The sequence below is a fragment of the Punica granatum genome, chromosome 7, assembly GCF_007655135.1.
Source record: "Punica granatum isolate Tunisia-2019 chromosome 7, ASM765513v2, whole genome shotgun sequence".
Taxonomy (NCBI): domain Eukaryota; kingdom Viridiplantae; phylum Streptophyta; class Magnoliopsida; order Myrtales; family Lythraceae; genus Punica; species Punica granatum.
In genome coordinates this window covers 15,998,103-16,017,214 of record NC_045133.1, presented here as the reverse complement: position 1 = coordinate 16,017,214, position 19,112 = coordinate 15,998,103, and the positions used below count along the sequence as shown (strand labels likewise).

Below are 19,112 nucleotides of genomic sequence, written 5' to 3'. Positions count from 1 at the left end.
TGAAGATTGAGATTAGGGTATTGAGTGTTCTCCATGTCTCCCTAGACTTGTACATTGATGAGATTATATAATTATCTCTCTCTCTATATATATAAACTTGACTACAAGCTAATAAATGGGGATAAATTCGTAAAATAAGTAATATGGGCAAAATATGAAATGATTGAAGTTTAATGTAAAAATGTATACAATTAATTCATGTAAACATGATTACATCTTTTTCAATATGTATACAATTAATTATAAATATCTTAATTATATACAATAAGTAGGTAAGTATCTACTCAATTAATTAATATAAGTTTCTTTTATATTGAAAATTTTCAGTATGATAAATAAGTGTAATATAAATAAATAATTTTACTTATAATAAAGTCATTATTTTGCCTAATAATGTAATTAAGAGATAACATATACTTATAAATTAATATTATTAAACTTACTTCATTCTTAATTTATTTTAATTGACTAAGCTATATTAAAAACTTTTAGGAGTACTATAGTGCTAACCCTATTAAACTTGATTAAGTAAATATTCCATCGAAGTGATTGGATCATTTCATTTAAAATTATTCGAATTTATGAAATTTGATTTATGTAATGTGAGACGTATAAAGTACAAGTAAATACTCAAATTATGAAATTTTAAACATTCTACAATTAAAAGAATTTATATCTCAACGTTAGAAAAGAAAATTTATATAATTCATATAAAATAAAACTGAAGATTTAGAATTTTTAGAATTTTAAAATTATTTTCAATGCGATAAGAGTGATAATTGAAATGATGTATATGAATTCATCGAATAGATTCTTTGCTTACGAATTGAATATATATTCAACATCATATTAAAATATTTATCGTATTAAAGTAATAATATAAAAAATAAATTTTTAACCTAAATACTACATTTTACTTTTTTATTAATTAATTGATCAAAATTGCACATTCAGATAATTATACTCTAATTTTGTTTCACTTTTATGATATATATAGTGGAACTACTCAAAGTTCTTAATCAAATATATGCCTTGCATGTACCTTTTATTTTACTTATATATAATAATAAATTGAAAACTAATTAAAGCATATTTAATGTACCAATTCTCCTTTACTATATGTATTATATGTTAGGAAGAATATTGAATTAAAGGAATTCAATCAAGATATAACGCGGTAAAACTCTCAAATCGATGAAAACATCAACGGAGAAAATAGAGAGATTTCACTAGATTGATAAACATAGAGTCATACTCATATTTCTCAATTCTTGTTACAAGACCTAATATGAGAAGTGCCTCACAATCCTCTAAATTCCACAATTTTCTCACCCTAATAAACAGAGTCAACCCAAAAATACTCAAAAAAAAAACACGTGATTCCCACGTGTTTTCCACGACTCATTCCTCTCGTGTAAATATGGATATAATACATGACCCTAATGTTTCTTTGAATATATTCAAAATATTCTTGAGTATTCTTGAAAAACACCCTCGTTTAAACATATTGAGCCAATTACAAAGATGAGACTTGTCCCACATTGATTTAATGTGCAATTGATGTGGGGTTCATTGTCGCGAGAAACTTGCCATTACTGTGACAATTTGAAAATTGTTGTGGCGAATATCATGATTGTTGCGGAAATATGTCCTTCAAGCTCTTTTTTTCGTTTCACCCGATTTCATTCTCATTTTGGGGTCTTAAGGGCTTTCGAGGTTCCCGTTGAATACTAGACACACCTTAACAAATCAAAAAATAACTAAATACTAAGGATTAAAAGCGGACTTTTTCTTAATTGAAAATTGAAGAAAACGATGAATATATTAAGATACACGGCGAAAAAAAAAAGTTATTAAACTTAGAGTAGTAGGAGGAGGTAAAAAGAAAAAAAAAAGAGTAAAAGGAGAAGCCATGAAAATAAATAATAATAATAATAATAACAATAATTGACTAAAACATAAAATAATTAAAGATAGCGAATTAAAATAGAAAAAAGATAAGAAATGGAAAAAAAAAAAAAACAGCAATAGAAAATGAACTACATCAACCAAAAAGAAACAGAAGGGTGTGATGGGAATGAGGTCATCGCAATCGGAGGCTCACTTGCTCAGGGCAGACCGTGAATCCGGAAACTACCTCCCGTCGGCCGATTGGCCCATCCGCATCGACGTTGCTGATGAAATCAGCTGAAGGTGCGTGTAATGGCTTCTCCTCTGTAACTGAAGGTGCTTGCTGCTGCTGCTGCAGCAGAAATTCCAAATTTTGAGCCCATGCATTATCTGCTGATTCTAGCTAGCCCTAATCCGGCAACCAGCACGTTTTTACTATCAATGTATAGATTCCCTCTACTGGAAGCGGGAAGTGTTTGTTGTTCGTGCATGATCTTGATCTTCAACCCAATTTTTGTCTGTCTAGCTGCTAGTTAGGCAGAAGAACATGTAAAATACAAAAGTCTCGGTTTCCTCATGAGTTAGCTTACCACTCCTGAATTAGCAATCTTCTATGTATGCGTGCGTCGATGATGATGCTAATAAACATCACTGCCCCGGTTTCTCGATCGATCTCTGCAGCTTCTAATATGCAATTAGGATCGGAATCTAACGGGATGAGGTCACAGGAAGAGGTACTTTTTCTTGCTGTCTTTAAGTTACCCCCTTTGTTCTTTCACCACCAGTAAATGATAACATTGCAGTCCAGGCACACATAATGTAATGTGTTCTCAAACTCCTCCTGTATTTGGGCAGGCTGAAGCAGGATGTCCTTTGAAGGTTCATGAGAAGAGATCTCTACCAGATTGCACTAATAATGCGGGTTCTGGCTGTGAAGATCAACTCAGGGATCGTGTTGAACAGCAATTTGAATCCCCTGCCAGTAAGAAGCTGCTCGTTCAGCCAAAGTCTGATAAATCTCAAATAGAAGTAGGGGGTCGACTTGCCGGGGAGAATATGGATCAAAGCAAGGATGCCGCTGATTGTGCAAGTCAGTTATGTAATTTGCCTGATGATCTTCTTCTCCGAATCCTCTGTTTCCTTCCACTAAAGGATGCTGTGAAGACGAGTGTCTTATGTAAAAGGTGGGGCCACCTGTGGGCCTTGGTTCCTGACCTTCGGTTCAGCTGTTATTTCTTCCCTATGCACCAGAGGCCGCTCTTCATGGAGTTGGTGAGAAGAGCCTGTGCTCTTCGCAGAGGATCTTTTATCAGATCGTTTTCTCTCTCATATTACGAAATGTCGGATGTTGTATCCGAGATCAAGGAAATGATTACTTCTTTTGTAACAACATGCGGCATGCAGGATCTCCGTCTGGATCTCCTCAACTGTGGAAATGCTTATACGTTACCTTCCTCCATATTTAGCTGTGGAACCTTGGAAATGCTTCGGGTGCGATCGCGTTGCATCATCAAAATCCCTTATCCAATTTCTCTTTCCAACCTCAAGGTCTTGATTCTCCAGGATGTTATATTTGAGGACGATGATTCGGTGGAGAAGTTGTTCTCCTCTCCATTACTTGAAACTCTAGAAATCTCGTACTGCAATTGGATGAAATGCAAAAGCATAAACATCTTTGCCCCCAAGCTTCAACATTTAACTATCTATAGTGATATTGAGCCAGGAGATGATATTTCAAATGAACGCCAAGTACAGATCGATGCAGCTGGTCTGAAATCCTTTCACTGTGAGGGTATGATCAATGATGAATATTGCATATTGGGAGACACAACACGGCTAGTCGAGGCCAAGCTGCTTTATGCTCCATCTGATATAAGAGAGGAAGTTATTGCTGATATTGTTGTGGCCCGTAATGTTAAGCTCCTGTGGTTCGTCTCTAACGTGAAGGAGTTAACTCTACACATTGAACTTATCAAGGCATGCTTGCTTTCGTACATTTTCATCTCAATTATCGTGATTTAACTTTGCTTCCTCTCTGAGATTCACTTATTTTTTGCTTCATCCGAAGGTCCTTGCCAACAGGGATGATGTGCCCCTTTTCGGGAGTTTGATCAAGTTACGAATGGTTGGTGAAATAGATTCTGTGGCTGTTGAGGGTCTTTTTGCAGTACTTAGAGGATCTCCTCGACTTCGAAGTCTCTACTTTACACGGGTAATTAATAGAAGTGATTTTGGGCAAATATTTATGCTCTAGTTTGCTGCAAACATATAAGGTCCTGATAAATGGTTGCACTGTCGTAATGATTAGGAATTCTTCTATTATCCAGTGAACGGAAGGCATGGATTGCTAGACCCAATGCCTTCGTGTTTCCTGTCGGATCTCAAAGAGATCTCAGTCATGATTGCCGGCAGTGTTTATAATCAGAAGCAGCTTTTCATGGTAGGGCTTTTCCTTGAGACAGTAGTGGCATTGGAGGAAATGACTATCCGATTCTTGGAGGATCATGTGGATTGTGAGGTTCTGCTGGAGGATTTAAGCAAGTTCCCGTTAGCTTCTGAAAAATGTCGAATCACATTCCAACCGCAACAATGGTGTTGAGATTGGATATCCTGGAGAGTTGATTTAGGCCATTTCAATGTTTGACTCGATAATATATACATACATACATATATATATATACATACACACATATACATATACATATATGTGTGTGTGTATATGAGGATATTTCATCTTTTTGTTGTCAAAACTGTGTCCTATTGTAATTCTGGTCTCCTCTCTAGCAATTTCATGGATCAGGCTAACGTTTGATTGTTACTTTGATGTGATCTTTTTTTTTTTTGCCCTTAAAGACACTGTTGAGAAAATACACAATGAAATTGGCAAAGAAATTTCGAAAATCACATTGGAGGAGGTTTTTGGAGAAGATGGATTCAAATCAAACTATCGAGGCTGATATTTGCTTTCCTTTGGGGAATTAAGAACGGATAAAACAAAATTCTAGAGGGATGTGAACGAAGGAGGATTTGAAACTTGGTGGAAGGAAACTAGTTTAAAAAAAACTTAGGACAGCTCGTGATATCCAATCCAATTTCCTCCCAATAGGTTTGGTAGAAGATCCCCGGGAAGCCATCCGGTTTGAATTCAAAAAAATGAAATGAAAAAAAAAAGTAAAATCTCACTATCTAATGGTATTAATTATAAATAAACATCTACACTAGTAAAAACACTGGGAATACGGAGGGAATTATCGAAGGATTGCGTCCCTCGGTAATCCCTCAAAAAATTTATTGAGGGATTTTTGAGGGATTACCGGGGAAAAACTCCTCGGTAATTCCATTGATAAAATAAAAAAAATAATTAAAAAAATAAATTATTGAGGGATTATTGGGAGAAAATCCCTTGGTAAAATTAAATAAATATTTTTAAAATAATTTACCGAGGGAAAAATCCCTCAGTAATTCCTCGATAATATTACTGAGGGATTTTTTCTTAGGTAAAATTAAAAGAGAAATTATTTTCTTAAAAAATAATTTATCGAGGAAAAATTCCTGGGTAAATAAAAAAGTATAAATTTTTCTAATCAAAAGTTAAAAAAATAAAATATTCGAATGAGAAAATTAATATTTGTTTTACGATAATAATTGTAGAGATACATATCACATATAAATTATATTTCTTGAACATAATATTATATTGTAAGTTAAAAATAAAATTAATTTAATTTAGGATTGAAAGTGTTTAAATATTTATAGTAAATATGAAATTAATTAATTTGAATATTTAAAATTATGAGTTTTTGAAAAAATGTATATAGATATTAGTATACAAATATAATATTTACACTCGGAGCGCGAGTCATAAATAGATGTATTTTATAGTTACTTACAATTTTAATATTGTACATGAATTTTTTTTAAAAAATAAAATAAATAGTATTAGAAATAAAACCTCAAAATAGATAGTAGCGGAATGCATGTTCGAAAAACCTCAAAAGAATCAATATTATCCTCATCTTGGGCCTCTCCCAGGAAAACTTTGCAGCATCAACCGGCCTTCTCCTTCGCTCCAAATCCTCAAGTCTTGTTGTGATCTGCATACTGACTCCAGAGGAAATATCCTCTATGCCTGGGCTTTTCTTTCAAGCATCTCTGACCCTTCCCTAGCTGAAGCGGAGGCAGCACATAATTAAGCAATCAGATGTGCACAATCCTTGCAACTCAACCACTTGCAGCTTTTTGGAGATGCAAAGGATATCATCGACAGCCTCAACTCAACTCCTCTTTGGCACCTCTACCAGCAGGGTCTTCTCTTATGTTCGTAAATACGACTCATCTAGCGTTATGACTTGGTCCGCTATGTATATTCCCAGAGCCAAAAACTTTCTTGCTCATAACCTGGCCAAATGGGCATCCTTTTGTAACTTTGATGGGCCCATCGCCATCTCCTCAATCCCCCAATTTGTCTATGTAAGGGATCATGAGATGTAGTTTGGGCACATTAAGCTTTTGTTCATCTCATATTGAAATGTCTTTCCTAGCAGAAAAAAAAATATAAACTTATTTAGAGTTAGTTTTACTAAATTTGGGTGTGTGTAATATTCATAAAAGATCCTCTATTTTACCAAAATTTAATTATTCAAGTTTATTGGTAACCATGTCAGTGAAATAACTTTTTGATAAGGATAAGCTCAATATCTTAAAAATAAAATTAACATAACTACCAAGGTGGGTTGGTTCAAGCGGTTCGAAACTTATTCCGTTTAAATAAAGTCTCGAGTTCGATCCTTTATGAATGTAAAAAATCCATGCTATGAGAGTTTTATCCTTTAATGGGCCAACTTGGTTCGACTGGGTTAGTCGGGGCTCAATTAGGCTTTCGGATATCAAAGTCACACCGAAAAAAATTAACATAACTTATTTTTAAAATTAAAATATTACAGATGTCCGCGCAACGTGTGAATCACATGATTAGTTTTTCCCTTATTTTACACTGCGACGTCTTTTGGGCAGACACTCTCTCAACAAATTCTTAATGGTCTTTGCGATCTCTCGAACGATGCTACTAAGCTATGAGTTCCATAGGGGTAAATTTACATACACAACCGAACGACATGGATTAAAGTCAATTAACAAGAATCACAGGGAGCAACCTTAGTCTCAACGCTAAAATGAGGGGCAAAATTGAAATTAATCCATTTTCCAGTATCCCATTCTTTGACCCAAGACGGTTAAAGAAAAAAAAAACAAAGAAAGTCAAACCCAATGATTCTCCCCGCAATATCCGGGACAAGCTTTGTCTCCTCCTCCGAGTCCGAAGAAGAAGCAGAGATATTAGATTCTTCAAATCTTCTTCAATGGCGACGCACGCAATCTTGGGAAGATTCCTCCTCTGACCTCAAAGCGTTGATGGGTTCTTGCTGCCGTTGAAGATTGGATTGGATTGTGGTTCGTGTACGCTAAGCTGACTTGGTCTTGAGATTTTTAGGGCTTCTTGAATTGGTGATTGATTGAAGCGATGGAGCCGGCGGCCGCTGGCGGGGGTGGCGGCGGGCCGGCGCCGTTCCTGCTGAAGACGTACGAGATGGTAGACGATTCGGCGACGGACGAGATAGTGTCGTGGAGCCCTCGCAAGAACAGCTTCGTCGTGTGGAACCCTCCCGAGTTCGCCCGTGTCCTCCTCCCCACCTATTTCAAGCACAACAACTTCTCCAGCTTCATTCGCCAGCTCAACACTTATGTGAGTGATCATCTCTGCTCCTCTCTGCTCGTAATCCTCCATTGATTCTGTGCCCCTTATAGTCTTTGAAGTCATCTGGGCTTTCAAGTTGTGATTTTCCGGTTAAGTGCTCTTAGCTTCAATCTGCTGGGTGCAAGATGATTAATGATTATGGCCGAATTGCTATGTTAGAGAACCCAATGACGCAATCAGATGGGATCTTTATGGTCCAAAATGAATTTGACTTAGCAGACAAGGTACACCGAAGAAAGCAATGGTAACTCCATGCGAATGTGCAAAAGGTAGAGATTTAATGAACAAGAACCAGAGGATGCGATAGCAAGTGGTTTTTCCTCTTTAGCAGATGATTCTTCACACGAATCTATGCATATCCTAGAGGTGAGAGGAATAATCTAGCAAGAATACAAGCGAAAGGATAGGAATGGAGTTGGAAGGAGATTATTTGCTGTTATGATAGCTGGAACAGTTGCGTGACATATTCCTTTTTCGTCATATTAGAATTATGATATGTGGATGTTGGTTAAGAGCAATATAATGGAAGAAGATTATGAATGGAGTCAAGGGAAAATTGTTTGATATCTCCGAGAGCTGAAAGCATTACGACATCTTCCTTTTTCGTGTTGGGTCAAGCGCAATAAACTTGTAACATCTCATGAAGTCATCATGGTACCTTTTAAATTTGTCAATCCCATGAAAAACACTTCGTATAAGACACTTATCCAATGTTTTGTTGTGCGTTACTAACACTGGAACATGAGGTTTTAAAAGAGCCAGACATGCAGTCAGAACCCCATTTGAGCTTCGACTCTCTTGTCTGACTAGGTTTCTGTTTAACTGCTACTGTCTCTATCTTGCTCGCTCAACTTCGCTATCTCAGCTGGAAGTTGAAAAAGGTGCGATCCAACCATACCTTCAGTGACTCAGTTGTATTTTATTTGTCAATAAGTTGGAATTCAAGGGGTAGCATCTCATTGGATTAGGTTAAACATGTTTGATTATAATTTGGTATTACCTGTCAGATAGCTGCATGTGATAAAACTCCCTGGATGTGGTCTATGTGGCCATAGAGCCTTTCTTCCAGTATTTCAGGGTACGATAGATTGCTTTTTAGGAATCATCTTTAGGACACTGTTTACCAGGTGCAGTTTTCTTTGTGCATTTCTCGGTTAGTCTGTAACTTCACTGTTAAATTTGTTCCGGTAATTGTTTATACATTTTTCAATCCTTGAAATGTGGTTTGTGAGGCTTGCCTGAAATGGATTTACCATCAAGTACTTGCTAAATTGTTGAAGTACAGATCTGCATCATTAAGGACTTGCTTGTTAGGGGATAAAATCTACCATCTTCTGTGATGTCTTGTTTAATTGAAATGAAATCATGGCCCATAAGCATGAGCATCCAAATTGGAGTTCCCAGAGATGAGTTTTCTATAACAAGAAGGGAATCATAGAAACCACTGATAGCAGTAGGTGTCAGAACAAGAACTGGTCTGTCAAGCTCTTTATTTATTAATTTGTCAAAATCCTTTCTAACGTTCCTGCATTCCTTGTGATTTTTTCCTCATTTTTAGGCCATTATACCATCACCTTCTCTTTCCTAGTATGAAACCTGATGCATGCTTTATGTTTGTCTCTCCATTGGATTTATTTTTCCTCCTTTTGTCACCTATTCCCCTGAATTCCGGCATCTCCTTCTATACATGCGCAGCTCACATTATTGTTTTTCCTAGGGAGCTCCTTTAGGGGAAAATGGTAGATTGTCTAGGGCCTCCACCTCCCTTTGGTGTCCAGTCTCTCCTCCACCTCATACCACACAATGACTGCAACCCTCTCTTTAGTCAAAATTGCACCCCTAAGGACAAGTTATGGATCGTCAATCATGTCTTGAGTCAATGGTGAAACTTGAATAGGAATTTTCTCCTCATATTTGTATGTGTTAAAATCTTTGATGCGGGACTGGAAAGTGGATGTGATGTTTCCATGTTGATGGAGTTTAGGAGGGATATTAGCTTCTTCTGCTATTTTTTAAAGCTTGTAATTTTGCAGTTCTTAATCCTTAGGGTCTTTCTGTTTCAATTGAACTTGGAAATGAGTGGCTCGTTTATGTTATCAAGTAGCCAAGAAAGAAAAGAATTTATTCGATTATCTCAAATGGAAAAGAATGCACTCTTCTGCATCCGAACTGAAGCATTCAATGTTGGTTCTGGTTTTCTGTTATAATACCCATTTTACTTGCTAACCTGCCCAATGCATACTACATGTGAATGCACTCCATTTCCCAAAACTATGCAACGCCTCTTGAGCGAAACAAATGCTGTTGGGAATTCACGCTGATTCTTAATAAACATTTGGGGTCAGGGATTTCGGAAGATTGATCCTGAGAGGTGGGAGTTTGCAAATGAAGACTTTGTTAAAGATCAGAAGCATCTTCTCAAGAACATCCACCGCAGGAAGCCCATTCACAGCCACAGTCAACCTCAGGGCACCACCTTGGACTCAGAAAGAGCTACCTGCGATGAGGAAATAGACAGACTAACGCATGAGAAATCCACCCTTCAGGCAAAGCTCTCGAAGTTAAAAAATCAGCAGTCCATGGGAAAGGTACAGATTGAAGAATTGACTGATCGAGTGGGGAAAATGGAGCAGAGGCAGGATGAGCTGCTGGCTTTCATAGAGAAAGCTATCCAAAATCCGACGTTTATTGAACATCTTGCTCGCAGAATCGAGTCTTTTGACTTGTCTGCTTATAATAAGAAGAGAAGACTACCTCGGATTGAAAATACTCTGCAGCCTGCGGTGGAGAATAGTGTTGACAATCTCAGTAGCTCGAGACCTGAATCCGGGAATATTTACCACCAAGATTTCACGGACAAGCTGAGGCTTGAACTTTCACCAGCAGTGTCAGATATTAACTTGGTCTCTCATAGCACGCAGAGTTCCAATGAGGGGGGAAGCCCTCAGAGGATAATTTTGGAAGGGGACCCAAGAGAAACCCAAACTCCCCAGAGACAAGGAGGCATTCTATTCACGCCCGAGCCACTAGAACTGTCTGACACAGGGACTTCTTTCACATTCAAGATGGACTCATCTTTACATCAGAAATCACCGATTGGTGAAGGCCCGAGAAACTTGAGTCCTCGTGAGGAGGGCGAGAATAGCATTTCATGCCATTTGAATCTTACACTGGCATCTTCCCCGCTACAAGTTGAGAAGCCCACCCCTGTGAAAGAATCAGGTCTTGGTGTTTCTTCAAAGAGTCGGAATCATGCTGGAAACGAGTGTCCGAAGAATAATAACCAAGGTTCAGGTCCTCCTCGGGGTAGAGTAAATGATGTCTTCTGGGAGCAGTTCCTGACAGAAAGGCCAGGATCCTTGGACAACGAGGAGGCAAGCTCTAATTACCGGACAAACCCGTATGATGAACAAGATGATCGAAGGTCAGGACAAGGAGTATCGAAGAATGCTAAGAATATGGAGCGGCTCTCTCTCTAGAAAACCAAAATTGATGGGTGGTGGAGCGAGTTATTCACAAGCTCATCTGAGGTTGGTCCGACCTTTTTCTCTCTCTTTTTTTACCTTGGGCTGCCTATATTTCAACCTGACAATACATGCCATCTAGGAAATTTTTGGATGGGTGAAAAACCATGTTTTGAATAAAATATGAAGAGAATGTATAGACTGTTATATGTAACATAGGGTGCTAGCTGATTGCACTGATGAGTTAAGACTGGCTTTCTTCCCCGAGACCCTTTTAAAACGAAGGTTCATCATGTACGGTACAAACGTAAATTATGAAACTCTGAATGAATGTGCTATTCAAATATTTGCTCAGCATATAAGATTTATCGTGAATGAATTTCCTGGGAAACTCACTTTCGTACTTATTTACTTAATGATGACTGTTCTGTTTGTTTTGCATTTGCATAGCTTCTGGTTTTTCTTAGAGATGATTCCTTTTATGGGAGCAGTATTATATGTTGTGGTTTTATCTTGTTTGCAGTTTTGATTATTGTTTGTGTTTGTTGGTGTCGATAGAAGCAAATTTTGACTGAATGGAAACAATGGTTTTGGTTTGGTTTTAGTGGATTATCCGGGAAAATTTTACTGTCCATTGCATCTATGGTTAATGAACCCCCGAGGCCATTAGATCAATACGGGGGCCTAACCCTCCACGGGTACTAATCCAACGGCCATTTGTGCCTCATGAATACGGAACTTAGCATTTTGTGAATCATTGGCGTTGTGACTTAGCAATTTTAAAGGTTGATAATTGATTTTTATAATTTAAAATTGCACAAAAAACAATTGCAGCACACTGGTTGGTGAATAGGCTTATTATTACATGTGTTATTGACATGTAATAATAACTTCATGAACCTTTCTCACTTCGACATCTTAAAGGAGGATCACTCAGGATTTTCTCATTTGGTTTCATTATAACTAGTCGTGTAATCCTTGCTTTGCATGGGCATTATTCCTCTATGAGGAAGTTTTGTCTGCCGGTGAGGCTGCCATCCCTCAAATCAGTGATTTTTTTTTTTTTGAGATTTGATTTTTAGGGTGGTCGTTGGTTCGCGAGGTCGTTTGAGACCATAAAGGCTACCAGGACTTGCCATGTCGGGTAGTGGCACAGGCGAGAACCGCCGCTCTCTCTCTCTCTCTCTCTCTATATCTCTCGTTCCTCTCTGTTTCTATCCGATCATCTCCGTCCAGCATTGCTGTAGTTGCTAACTGGCTAGCATCGCTGCCGTTGGGACTCCAAAACATTGAATGCCTTTAGCGCCTCTAGCGATATAAGTGGCTTCTATACATACCGAAATGGTCCTTCTTAGTCGTAGTCATGGCCGAATATGTTGGCAGGCAATGCTTGTGAGGAGTTGTGTGAGGTGGCGGTGAGAACTAAATCTTGATAGAGCCCTGACTGCACCTCCCGGAAAAGAGGTTCTCCACTGAGCATTACAAATCATACAATCCTGTTTTTTTTTTTAAAAAAAATTTGCTCCTGACCTCTGTACAATGAACCCTTCCATGTAAGTCTTGGGCCACTACATCCGAGGTCCATCAGTCCGCAAGCCTCCATATTATTGCAGAAGCGAGTAGCCTCCGTTGGATTAAAGGGAGCTCCCCCGTGTTTCTCGTCTTCAGAACATATATAATTGAAATCCTCGGCAACAAGCCAAGGCTCCGAAATTGAAGTAGACAGAGAATGAAGAAAACTCCAAGGCTCTTTTCTTATAGAATATATAGGGCTGCCATATACAGAAGTGAACAGCCACGACTTGCACCACCACCACGACGGTTTAGTGGTTAAGTATCAAGCGCTCCACTTGAACATCACGAGTTCGAACCTCATTGAGGACGTAGAGCTCGCTACTATGTGGGTGTATTATGGGATGGCGGTGGTTGGCTCGCTACTATGTGGGTGTATTATGGGATGGCGGTGGTTGGCCTATAATTCTTGATCCAGTGGGACTTGGACTTAATTTATTAGTGTGTTAGTGGGGTTGCAGTGATCAAGTTGGGTTAAAGTCTTAGCGAGCTATGACGAAAGGAACATTCGGTGGCGGTTAGGTTTCCTTAGTTGGGACAACCACAGCGGGCTAATAATCCGACCTAACCTTTTTATTCAGCAAAAAAAAAAAAAAAACAGCCACGACTTGCATCCTATAGTAACACATAGATGAAAGGCTTGAGGATGCTAAGCACAGACATTATCCGTAACCTGGTCCTCTCTCCACCAGACCTGGATACCTCCTGAAAATCCTTGAGCCTCAATAAGAATTTCCTGGAAGTTACGAAATAAGCGATGAACTTTATCAACACGTCTCCCCCGCTTATTCGTGACTCGACGATAACAATCACATCAGGATTCTCTGTTCGAATCAACTCCCTCATAGAATGAGGAAAATCATCAGCACCCGCACTCCTGCAATTCTATGAAAGTAAACGCATAAAAACAATGTGTAGAAAAAGGGGGCAAAGCCTCAAATAATCCCACGGGCAGGACCCGTCTCGCCCACTCCAATAGAGCCGCACACTAGAAACCGCCACAACTCCATCCATGCCGGAAGAATGATTATTTCCACAATCGGCACCAGCTATTGAGTCAGTAGCCTCCGTCTTCCCATCCTCTACCATCATGTCTTGTGCCTCCTTCACCATCGTTTCATTAGAAGCATCATTAGGGTCAGGATCAATCGGGGGCGATAACATGGTAGCCGACGCCACTGCAGTATTTTCCGATAAATCGCTAGTATCTCCCCCTCCTTTGTTTGCAACAGTAGGAATTAGAGTAGGCGAACTAGTTCACTTCTGTCCTTCTTCTAAAGTAAGCTTCAGTTGGGCATGAAAAGGCTGCGAGATGGGCATGGTCTGCAGACCCGCAGCATTCACTTGGCAGGATTGGCAGATGGGTTTCACATGCTTCTTAGGCTAGTTTGCAGGAATTTTACTCGGGCCAGCACTAGAAGCTTCCCCCAATCCACCAGCTTGGAAAATCATTGCCGGAGTAGCTGATCGGGGTCGGCCCAGAGTTACTAGACGGACCAATGTCCACACCTTTACCCTTAGACTTCGCTACATCCAACCTTTCCTCAAACGCTTCCTAGTGGTATCTTTCTCCACATCCTTTACCGCATTATTTCCCATAATTTCCATAACATCTTCCCCCTCAATTGAGTCTCCCATATCCTCTAGGATTGAAAACCGCGATCCACCATCAAATTTCTTACCACGATTAACTCCACCCTTACCTTCCTTCCCATTCAGGATCTGCCGACGATCACGGGATCTCCTACCCAGCTTGGTAACGAGCATCCATGGCCCAAACTTTCCTGAACGAGTTTTATCTCCTCCCCCCGCCATGGAAGCAGGTTGCTGATCCTTGGCCAAGGTATCCGACTAATTCTGGGCGTGTGAAACTTCATTAGTGTGCTGACCAGTCTCCACATTAGCTTTAGTTTGTTCATGAAATAGCGTACAATCTTCCTTTTTATGACCATAACGGCCACAATGGAAGCAGACTAAATGAATACCTTCATAAACCACATCGAAGTTAAAGCCCATTACATCGAAATTCAATCGAAGCGGCTTCAACAAATCAATCTCCATGCACAACCTAGCAAAGTTACCTTATGTATGCTCATCCGTGTCAATGTCAATTCTGATAGTTTGCACGATAACGTTGCCAATCTCCCGAAGACATACCTCAGTATAATACTCCAAGGGAAATTCCAGGATCCTCACCCAAACTGCTGCCTTGTCGTGGCCTTCGATGGGAAAAAATGCAGTGTCCATGCTCTTACAGAGAGATAATGGCCAAGCACCGTCCGGGGACCAACCCGAAGAACAACCTCTCTGTCTTCATCAAGATCAAAGTTTGCAATATGAAATTCATTCCCCACACTGATCAGCTTAAAGTGGCCCTTAGGTTTCCATAACTGCACCAAACGGCGACGTAGATAGAGATACTCCACCCGTCTGCCGAGGACTTTCACGATAAGTGACTTTCGCCAAGGGGCACGAAATTGACGAAGTTGTTCTTCTGTGAAACGAATCTCCTAACGTTGGTCAGCTTCAGGCATACCTGTAGGAACCTCTTCCTCAAGATCATCATCTAGCCATTCTTTTTCATCCACCAAGATATCTTTAGCCTGCTGGCCAACAACCATGTCTTTGAAGGAAAACTTCCTCTTCCCCCCATCCTTAACAACCTCCATATCAGTACTGTCATCCTTTGCATCACACGGAGTCAGATCCCCCTCCGATCACGCTGAATCCGAACCTTCTTTGTTCTCTTCGTGCTCCGGTGCCTTTGATCAACCTCTTCCGACGTCGATGGGACATCGTCCTCCGTGGACGCAGCCACAAACGCCAACATGGAAGGTCCGATCCCAATCCTTTCTCTCGCTCTCTCTCTCTCTCTTTTCCGAAGTCTTGATTTTGGGGGTGAAGGCCTCGCTGACGGCCAACACCCTTGACGAGGTCACTAAAGATTGCAAAGGCCTTCAGCAACCTCTTCGAGGAATTTGTGTTCGTTGGTGAGGCCGCCATCCCTAAAATCGATGGAAAAGATAACGGCGGGATAGATTTGAAACAAAATGTAAACTGACAAAAATAAAACATATGATAGATTTGACAAAACGCGTAAACCATGGGCCATTTTAGGTAAAAACCCCAGACAATTAAAAACAAGGACTTGATCTACTATGAGTATGCTTAGTATAAAGGGGTTTTTACCTAAAATGGCCCAAGGTTTGTCCGTTTTGTCAAATCTATCATATGTTTTTTTTTTCAAATCTATCACACGGTTTACTTTTTGCATCAAATCTATCCCAGCATTATCTTTTCCGTCAACATCTAACGGCCGTGCTGACGTGGCACGTGGAGAGATAGTGGGTCACACTTGCCACATAGGCGCCACGTCAGCACGGCCGTTAGATATCGACAGAAAAGATAACGCCGGGATAGATTTGATGCAAAAAGTAAACAATGGGATAGATTTGACAAAAAAACATAGGATAGATTTGATAAAACGGGCAAACCATAGGTCATTTTAGGTAAATACCCCTGGTATAAATGTTAGCAAAAATATTATAAATCAATTCCCCGGCAACGGCGCCAAAAACTTAGTCTCCCGCAAGTATACGGGTTGTGCAAGTAATAAAGAGATGAGTCGAGTATCGTTCTGACGTGGAATTGATCTAATAATTTTGCTAATCACTAAGATTATCACACTCCAGTAATAGTCAAGTGAATCGATTAAGGAGATATAAAGTTAAAAGCCAACAAACTAACAAGATACTATCTAATTCAACTATCGGAAATCATTGATGAGGAAACCTAGGGTCTCGATTTCTCTTGATGTTGTCTTAACTTCACTCACACTGTCCTTATCATATTCTTGAATGATTGGATATACTATCCAGAGATTCGAAGTTCTCTCCTAGGTATCTTCCGAATGGCCTAGGGGATATATCTATTATACAAAGTCTCTATATTTTTATGAGAATCAAAGTCTAAATAAATTCATTAAGTTTCAATCCCAACCATGGGTGCCTAAGGCGAGCACGTAAATTTTTATTGATACTCGCGAAACAACCTGACTATCAACTAATCACAGTCAAACAAAGGCTACTTAAATCCCCATCTAAACCATACCTTACTCCATTGAGTTCAGATTATTCAGTCAATGTCAATGATGGCCAAGTCCGAGCAACCACGAGCATTAAGAACGAGAGGAAATAAGCACATATATTCATTCAACAATACAATCGAGAGTAGGAGTGTTCAGGTTCCGGTATCCCTTTTTTTCACGATACCCGGACCCTACCCGATAAGGGACAAGTTCCAAGATTTTGGCACCGGACACTATCATGTTGAATCTTGGAATCGAAACCTACTCGGATACCTGTATTATATCACAAGTTCCAAGTATCCTGTTGGAACCTGTAAATTTTTTTGTCTCGCTGAATAAAACCTAAAATGTCTCATTTATAATTAGTAATCACACAAACAAAATGTCGACATATATTTAAATTAATCCACAATATATCTACAATAAAGAATAATATGTCTCATCAATCCATCCACAAAACTAAGCATCCGTAATATGATCTCCCACAACAAAGCATAATATGTTCTTACAAGACGTCCATGAACCAAACATTGAAAACGAAATTAGCAAAACACAAACATAATCTTCAAGAATAAACCCTGTAGTTGCTCCATACATTAATCCACCATAATCTTTATCGTGACGCCTCTGAGTTTTACAAAAAGAAAGCCACATGAAAATAAAAAGTTAAAAGAGTGCAAGTGAAAATTAGATGAAAATAATAACCGCGAAATAAAGATAAAATTACATTTCTTATACTTTTTCGCATCCTCCAAATACTGCTAAATGGTGATCGGAGTTGGAGAAGAACGCAACCAATCAGAACACAACCAATCTTGTGCGCATATCAAAGCTTCCACAAATTTTGGAGTGAGTGAGCTACAAAATTGATTGAGGACTCGACCAGATATGCTGAAAGCCGACTCTGAGGCTACCGTGGACACTAGAATGGCTAAGATGTCTTTTTCCATACAACTTAGTACCTTGCAGGTTGATTTCTTATCATTCCACCACCTCAATACATCAAAGGAATCACCTTTCGGTTCGGTGGAACTTCCAAGGTCAAGGTTGTCAGAATCGCGATTCTAACTAGAATCGATCGAGGGTCGTGAAATCGTAGAATCGAATCGTGAATCGTAAGATTCTACCTATAATTAAAAAAAAGATATATATATAAACGAGATCATAGTTCATAACTCAAAGTCTTGAAATAGAAATAAAAAACTAACAACATAACATAGGATGAACAAACATATCAAATGTCATATAAATCTTCATCGCCAACACCAACATCATCAATGCACAACAGAGCAGCAGTGGAGAGCTCGAAGCAGACAACGGCACATAGCAATGCTCAAAGGACAACTATTACAATCAGCAATTTCAACCAAGGGAGGATGAACGACGATTATCATGGGCAATTTGAGCGGGGAATGAAGGCAATTTCAACATGAGAAAGCAAGATTTGAGCAATGAGAGAAGCTAGGGTTGAAGTCTTTTATTTCTTCGAGACTTCGACAGAGCATAGAAGTCATGAGTTGATTCTCCATTCATTCGTGGATCAGTAGAAGAGGAAAAAAAATCCAGTCGGACTGCTCTGTGGGCCGAACAACTGTACTTGGTTTGGTCCAATTTTTTGTTTTGAACCTAATGTAGAATCGGTAGAATCACACCGATTCTATGATTCTACGACTTTGGTCGCGATTCTACCACGATTCTAAGATTTTGATTCTCGGGATGAAATCAGAATCACTAGTCCCCTGTGAATCGTAGAATCGTGCGATTCTATGATTCAACTCGCGAGTCTGACAACCATGACCAAGGTATTGCCCCAATTTAGACTTAGACCTCATTTCTTGAACATCTTCATCATCTTCACGCTAACCTTTCACTAGCTTCTTTAGATTCATAATTTTGGCACAACTATTAGCCTCAAGAGGTGAATGAGTGATAGACTCAGCCGTAGAAGTACAATGTTCACTCACTGAAGAAGAATAAACATTCTCATAGAATGAAAAAAGACACTCCATGGCATCCGTTATATGTTGAATCATCTTCTCTGCTCTACTAGAATCATCACAAATTCTCCGATAACATTACTTTAGAAACCTCAATTTATACTGAGGATCCAACACCACAACTATCAATACTATCATATTTGTTCGCTCCACACTTTCCATAGTATTTGTCGAATTTCTCCCTCATTTTTCTAGCCATAAATCGAAGACACGAATTGGAATCTCTTGCACACACAGTCAAAGTAGAAAGCATACTAACAATTTCAAGAAAATAACTATTAGACGTCACATAGAAACTCTCACACATTCTCTTGGTAGCTTTATAGAAGTTTCCCGAGAACAAACACAAC

The 19,112-nt window shown here is 39.1% G+C and overlaps 2 protein-coding genes across 3 annotated transcripts; both read left to right on the top strand.

Annotated features, from left to right (window-relative positions):
• The first annotated feature begins 2,032 nt into the window (after window positions 1-2,032).
• LOC116215294 (F-box/LRR-repeat protein At3g26922-like) lies at window positions 2,033-4,708 on the top strand. Of its 2 annotated transcripts, none has more exons than XM_031550943.1 (5): window positions 2,033-2,193; window positions 2,572-2,624; window positions 2,746-3,867; window positions 3,959-4,102; window positions 4,218-4,708. In XM_031550943.1, the coding sequence occupies exons 1-5, from the start codon at window positions 2,178-2,180 to the stop codon at window positions 4,218-4,220; spliced, it is 1,338 nt and encodes a 445-aa protein (XP_031406803.1). In that variant the 5' UTR covers window positions 2,033-2,177; the 3' UTR covers window positions 4,221-4,708. The 2 variants fall into 2 exon arrangements, with proteins under 2 accessions (XP_031406803.1, XP_031406802.1); XM_031550942.1 differs by having other exon boundaries at window positions 4,199-4,708.
• A 2,430-nt stretch (window positions 4,709-7,138) lies between these two features.
• LOC116214002 (heat stress transcription factor A-5) lies at window positions 7,139-11,497 on the top strand. Its single transcript, XM_031549207.1, has 2 exons — window positions 7,139-7,630; window positions 9,988-11,497. The coding sequence occupies exons 1-2, from the start codon at window positions 7,409-7,411 to the stop codon at window positions 11,119-11,121; spliced, it is 1,356 nt and encodes a 451-aa protein (XP_031405067.1). The 5' UTR covers window positions 7,139-7,408; the 3' UTR covers window positions 11,122-11,497.
• Window positions 11,498-19,112: the final 7,615 nt, after the last annotated feature.

What these genes read in the sequence shown, in the direction of transcription:
- LOC116215294 (XM_031550942.1), top strand. An exon ending in GGATGAGGTCACAGGAAGAG is followed by an intron (nt 2,625 to 2,745) that starts GTACTTTTTCTT and finishes GTATTTGGGCAG; the next exon opens with GCTGAAGCAGGATGTCCTTT. An exon ending in GAAGTCTCTACTTTACACGG is followed by an intron (nt 4,103 to 4,198) that starts GTAATTAATAGA and finishes CGTAATGATTAG; the next exon opens with GAATTCTTCTATTATCCAGT.
- LOC116214002 (XM_031549207.1), top strand. Translation starts at nt 7,409, where the DNA reads ATGGAGCCGGCGGCCGCTGGCGGGGGTGGCGGCGGGCCGGCGCCGTTC. An exon ending in TTCGCCAGCTCAACACTTAT is followed by an intron (nt 7,631 to 9,987) that starts GTGAGTGATCAT and finishes ATTTGGGGTCAG; the next exon opens with GGATTTCGGAAGATTGATCC.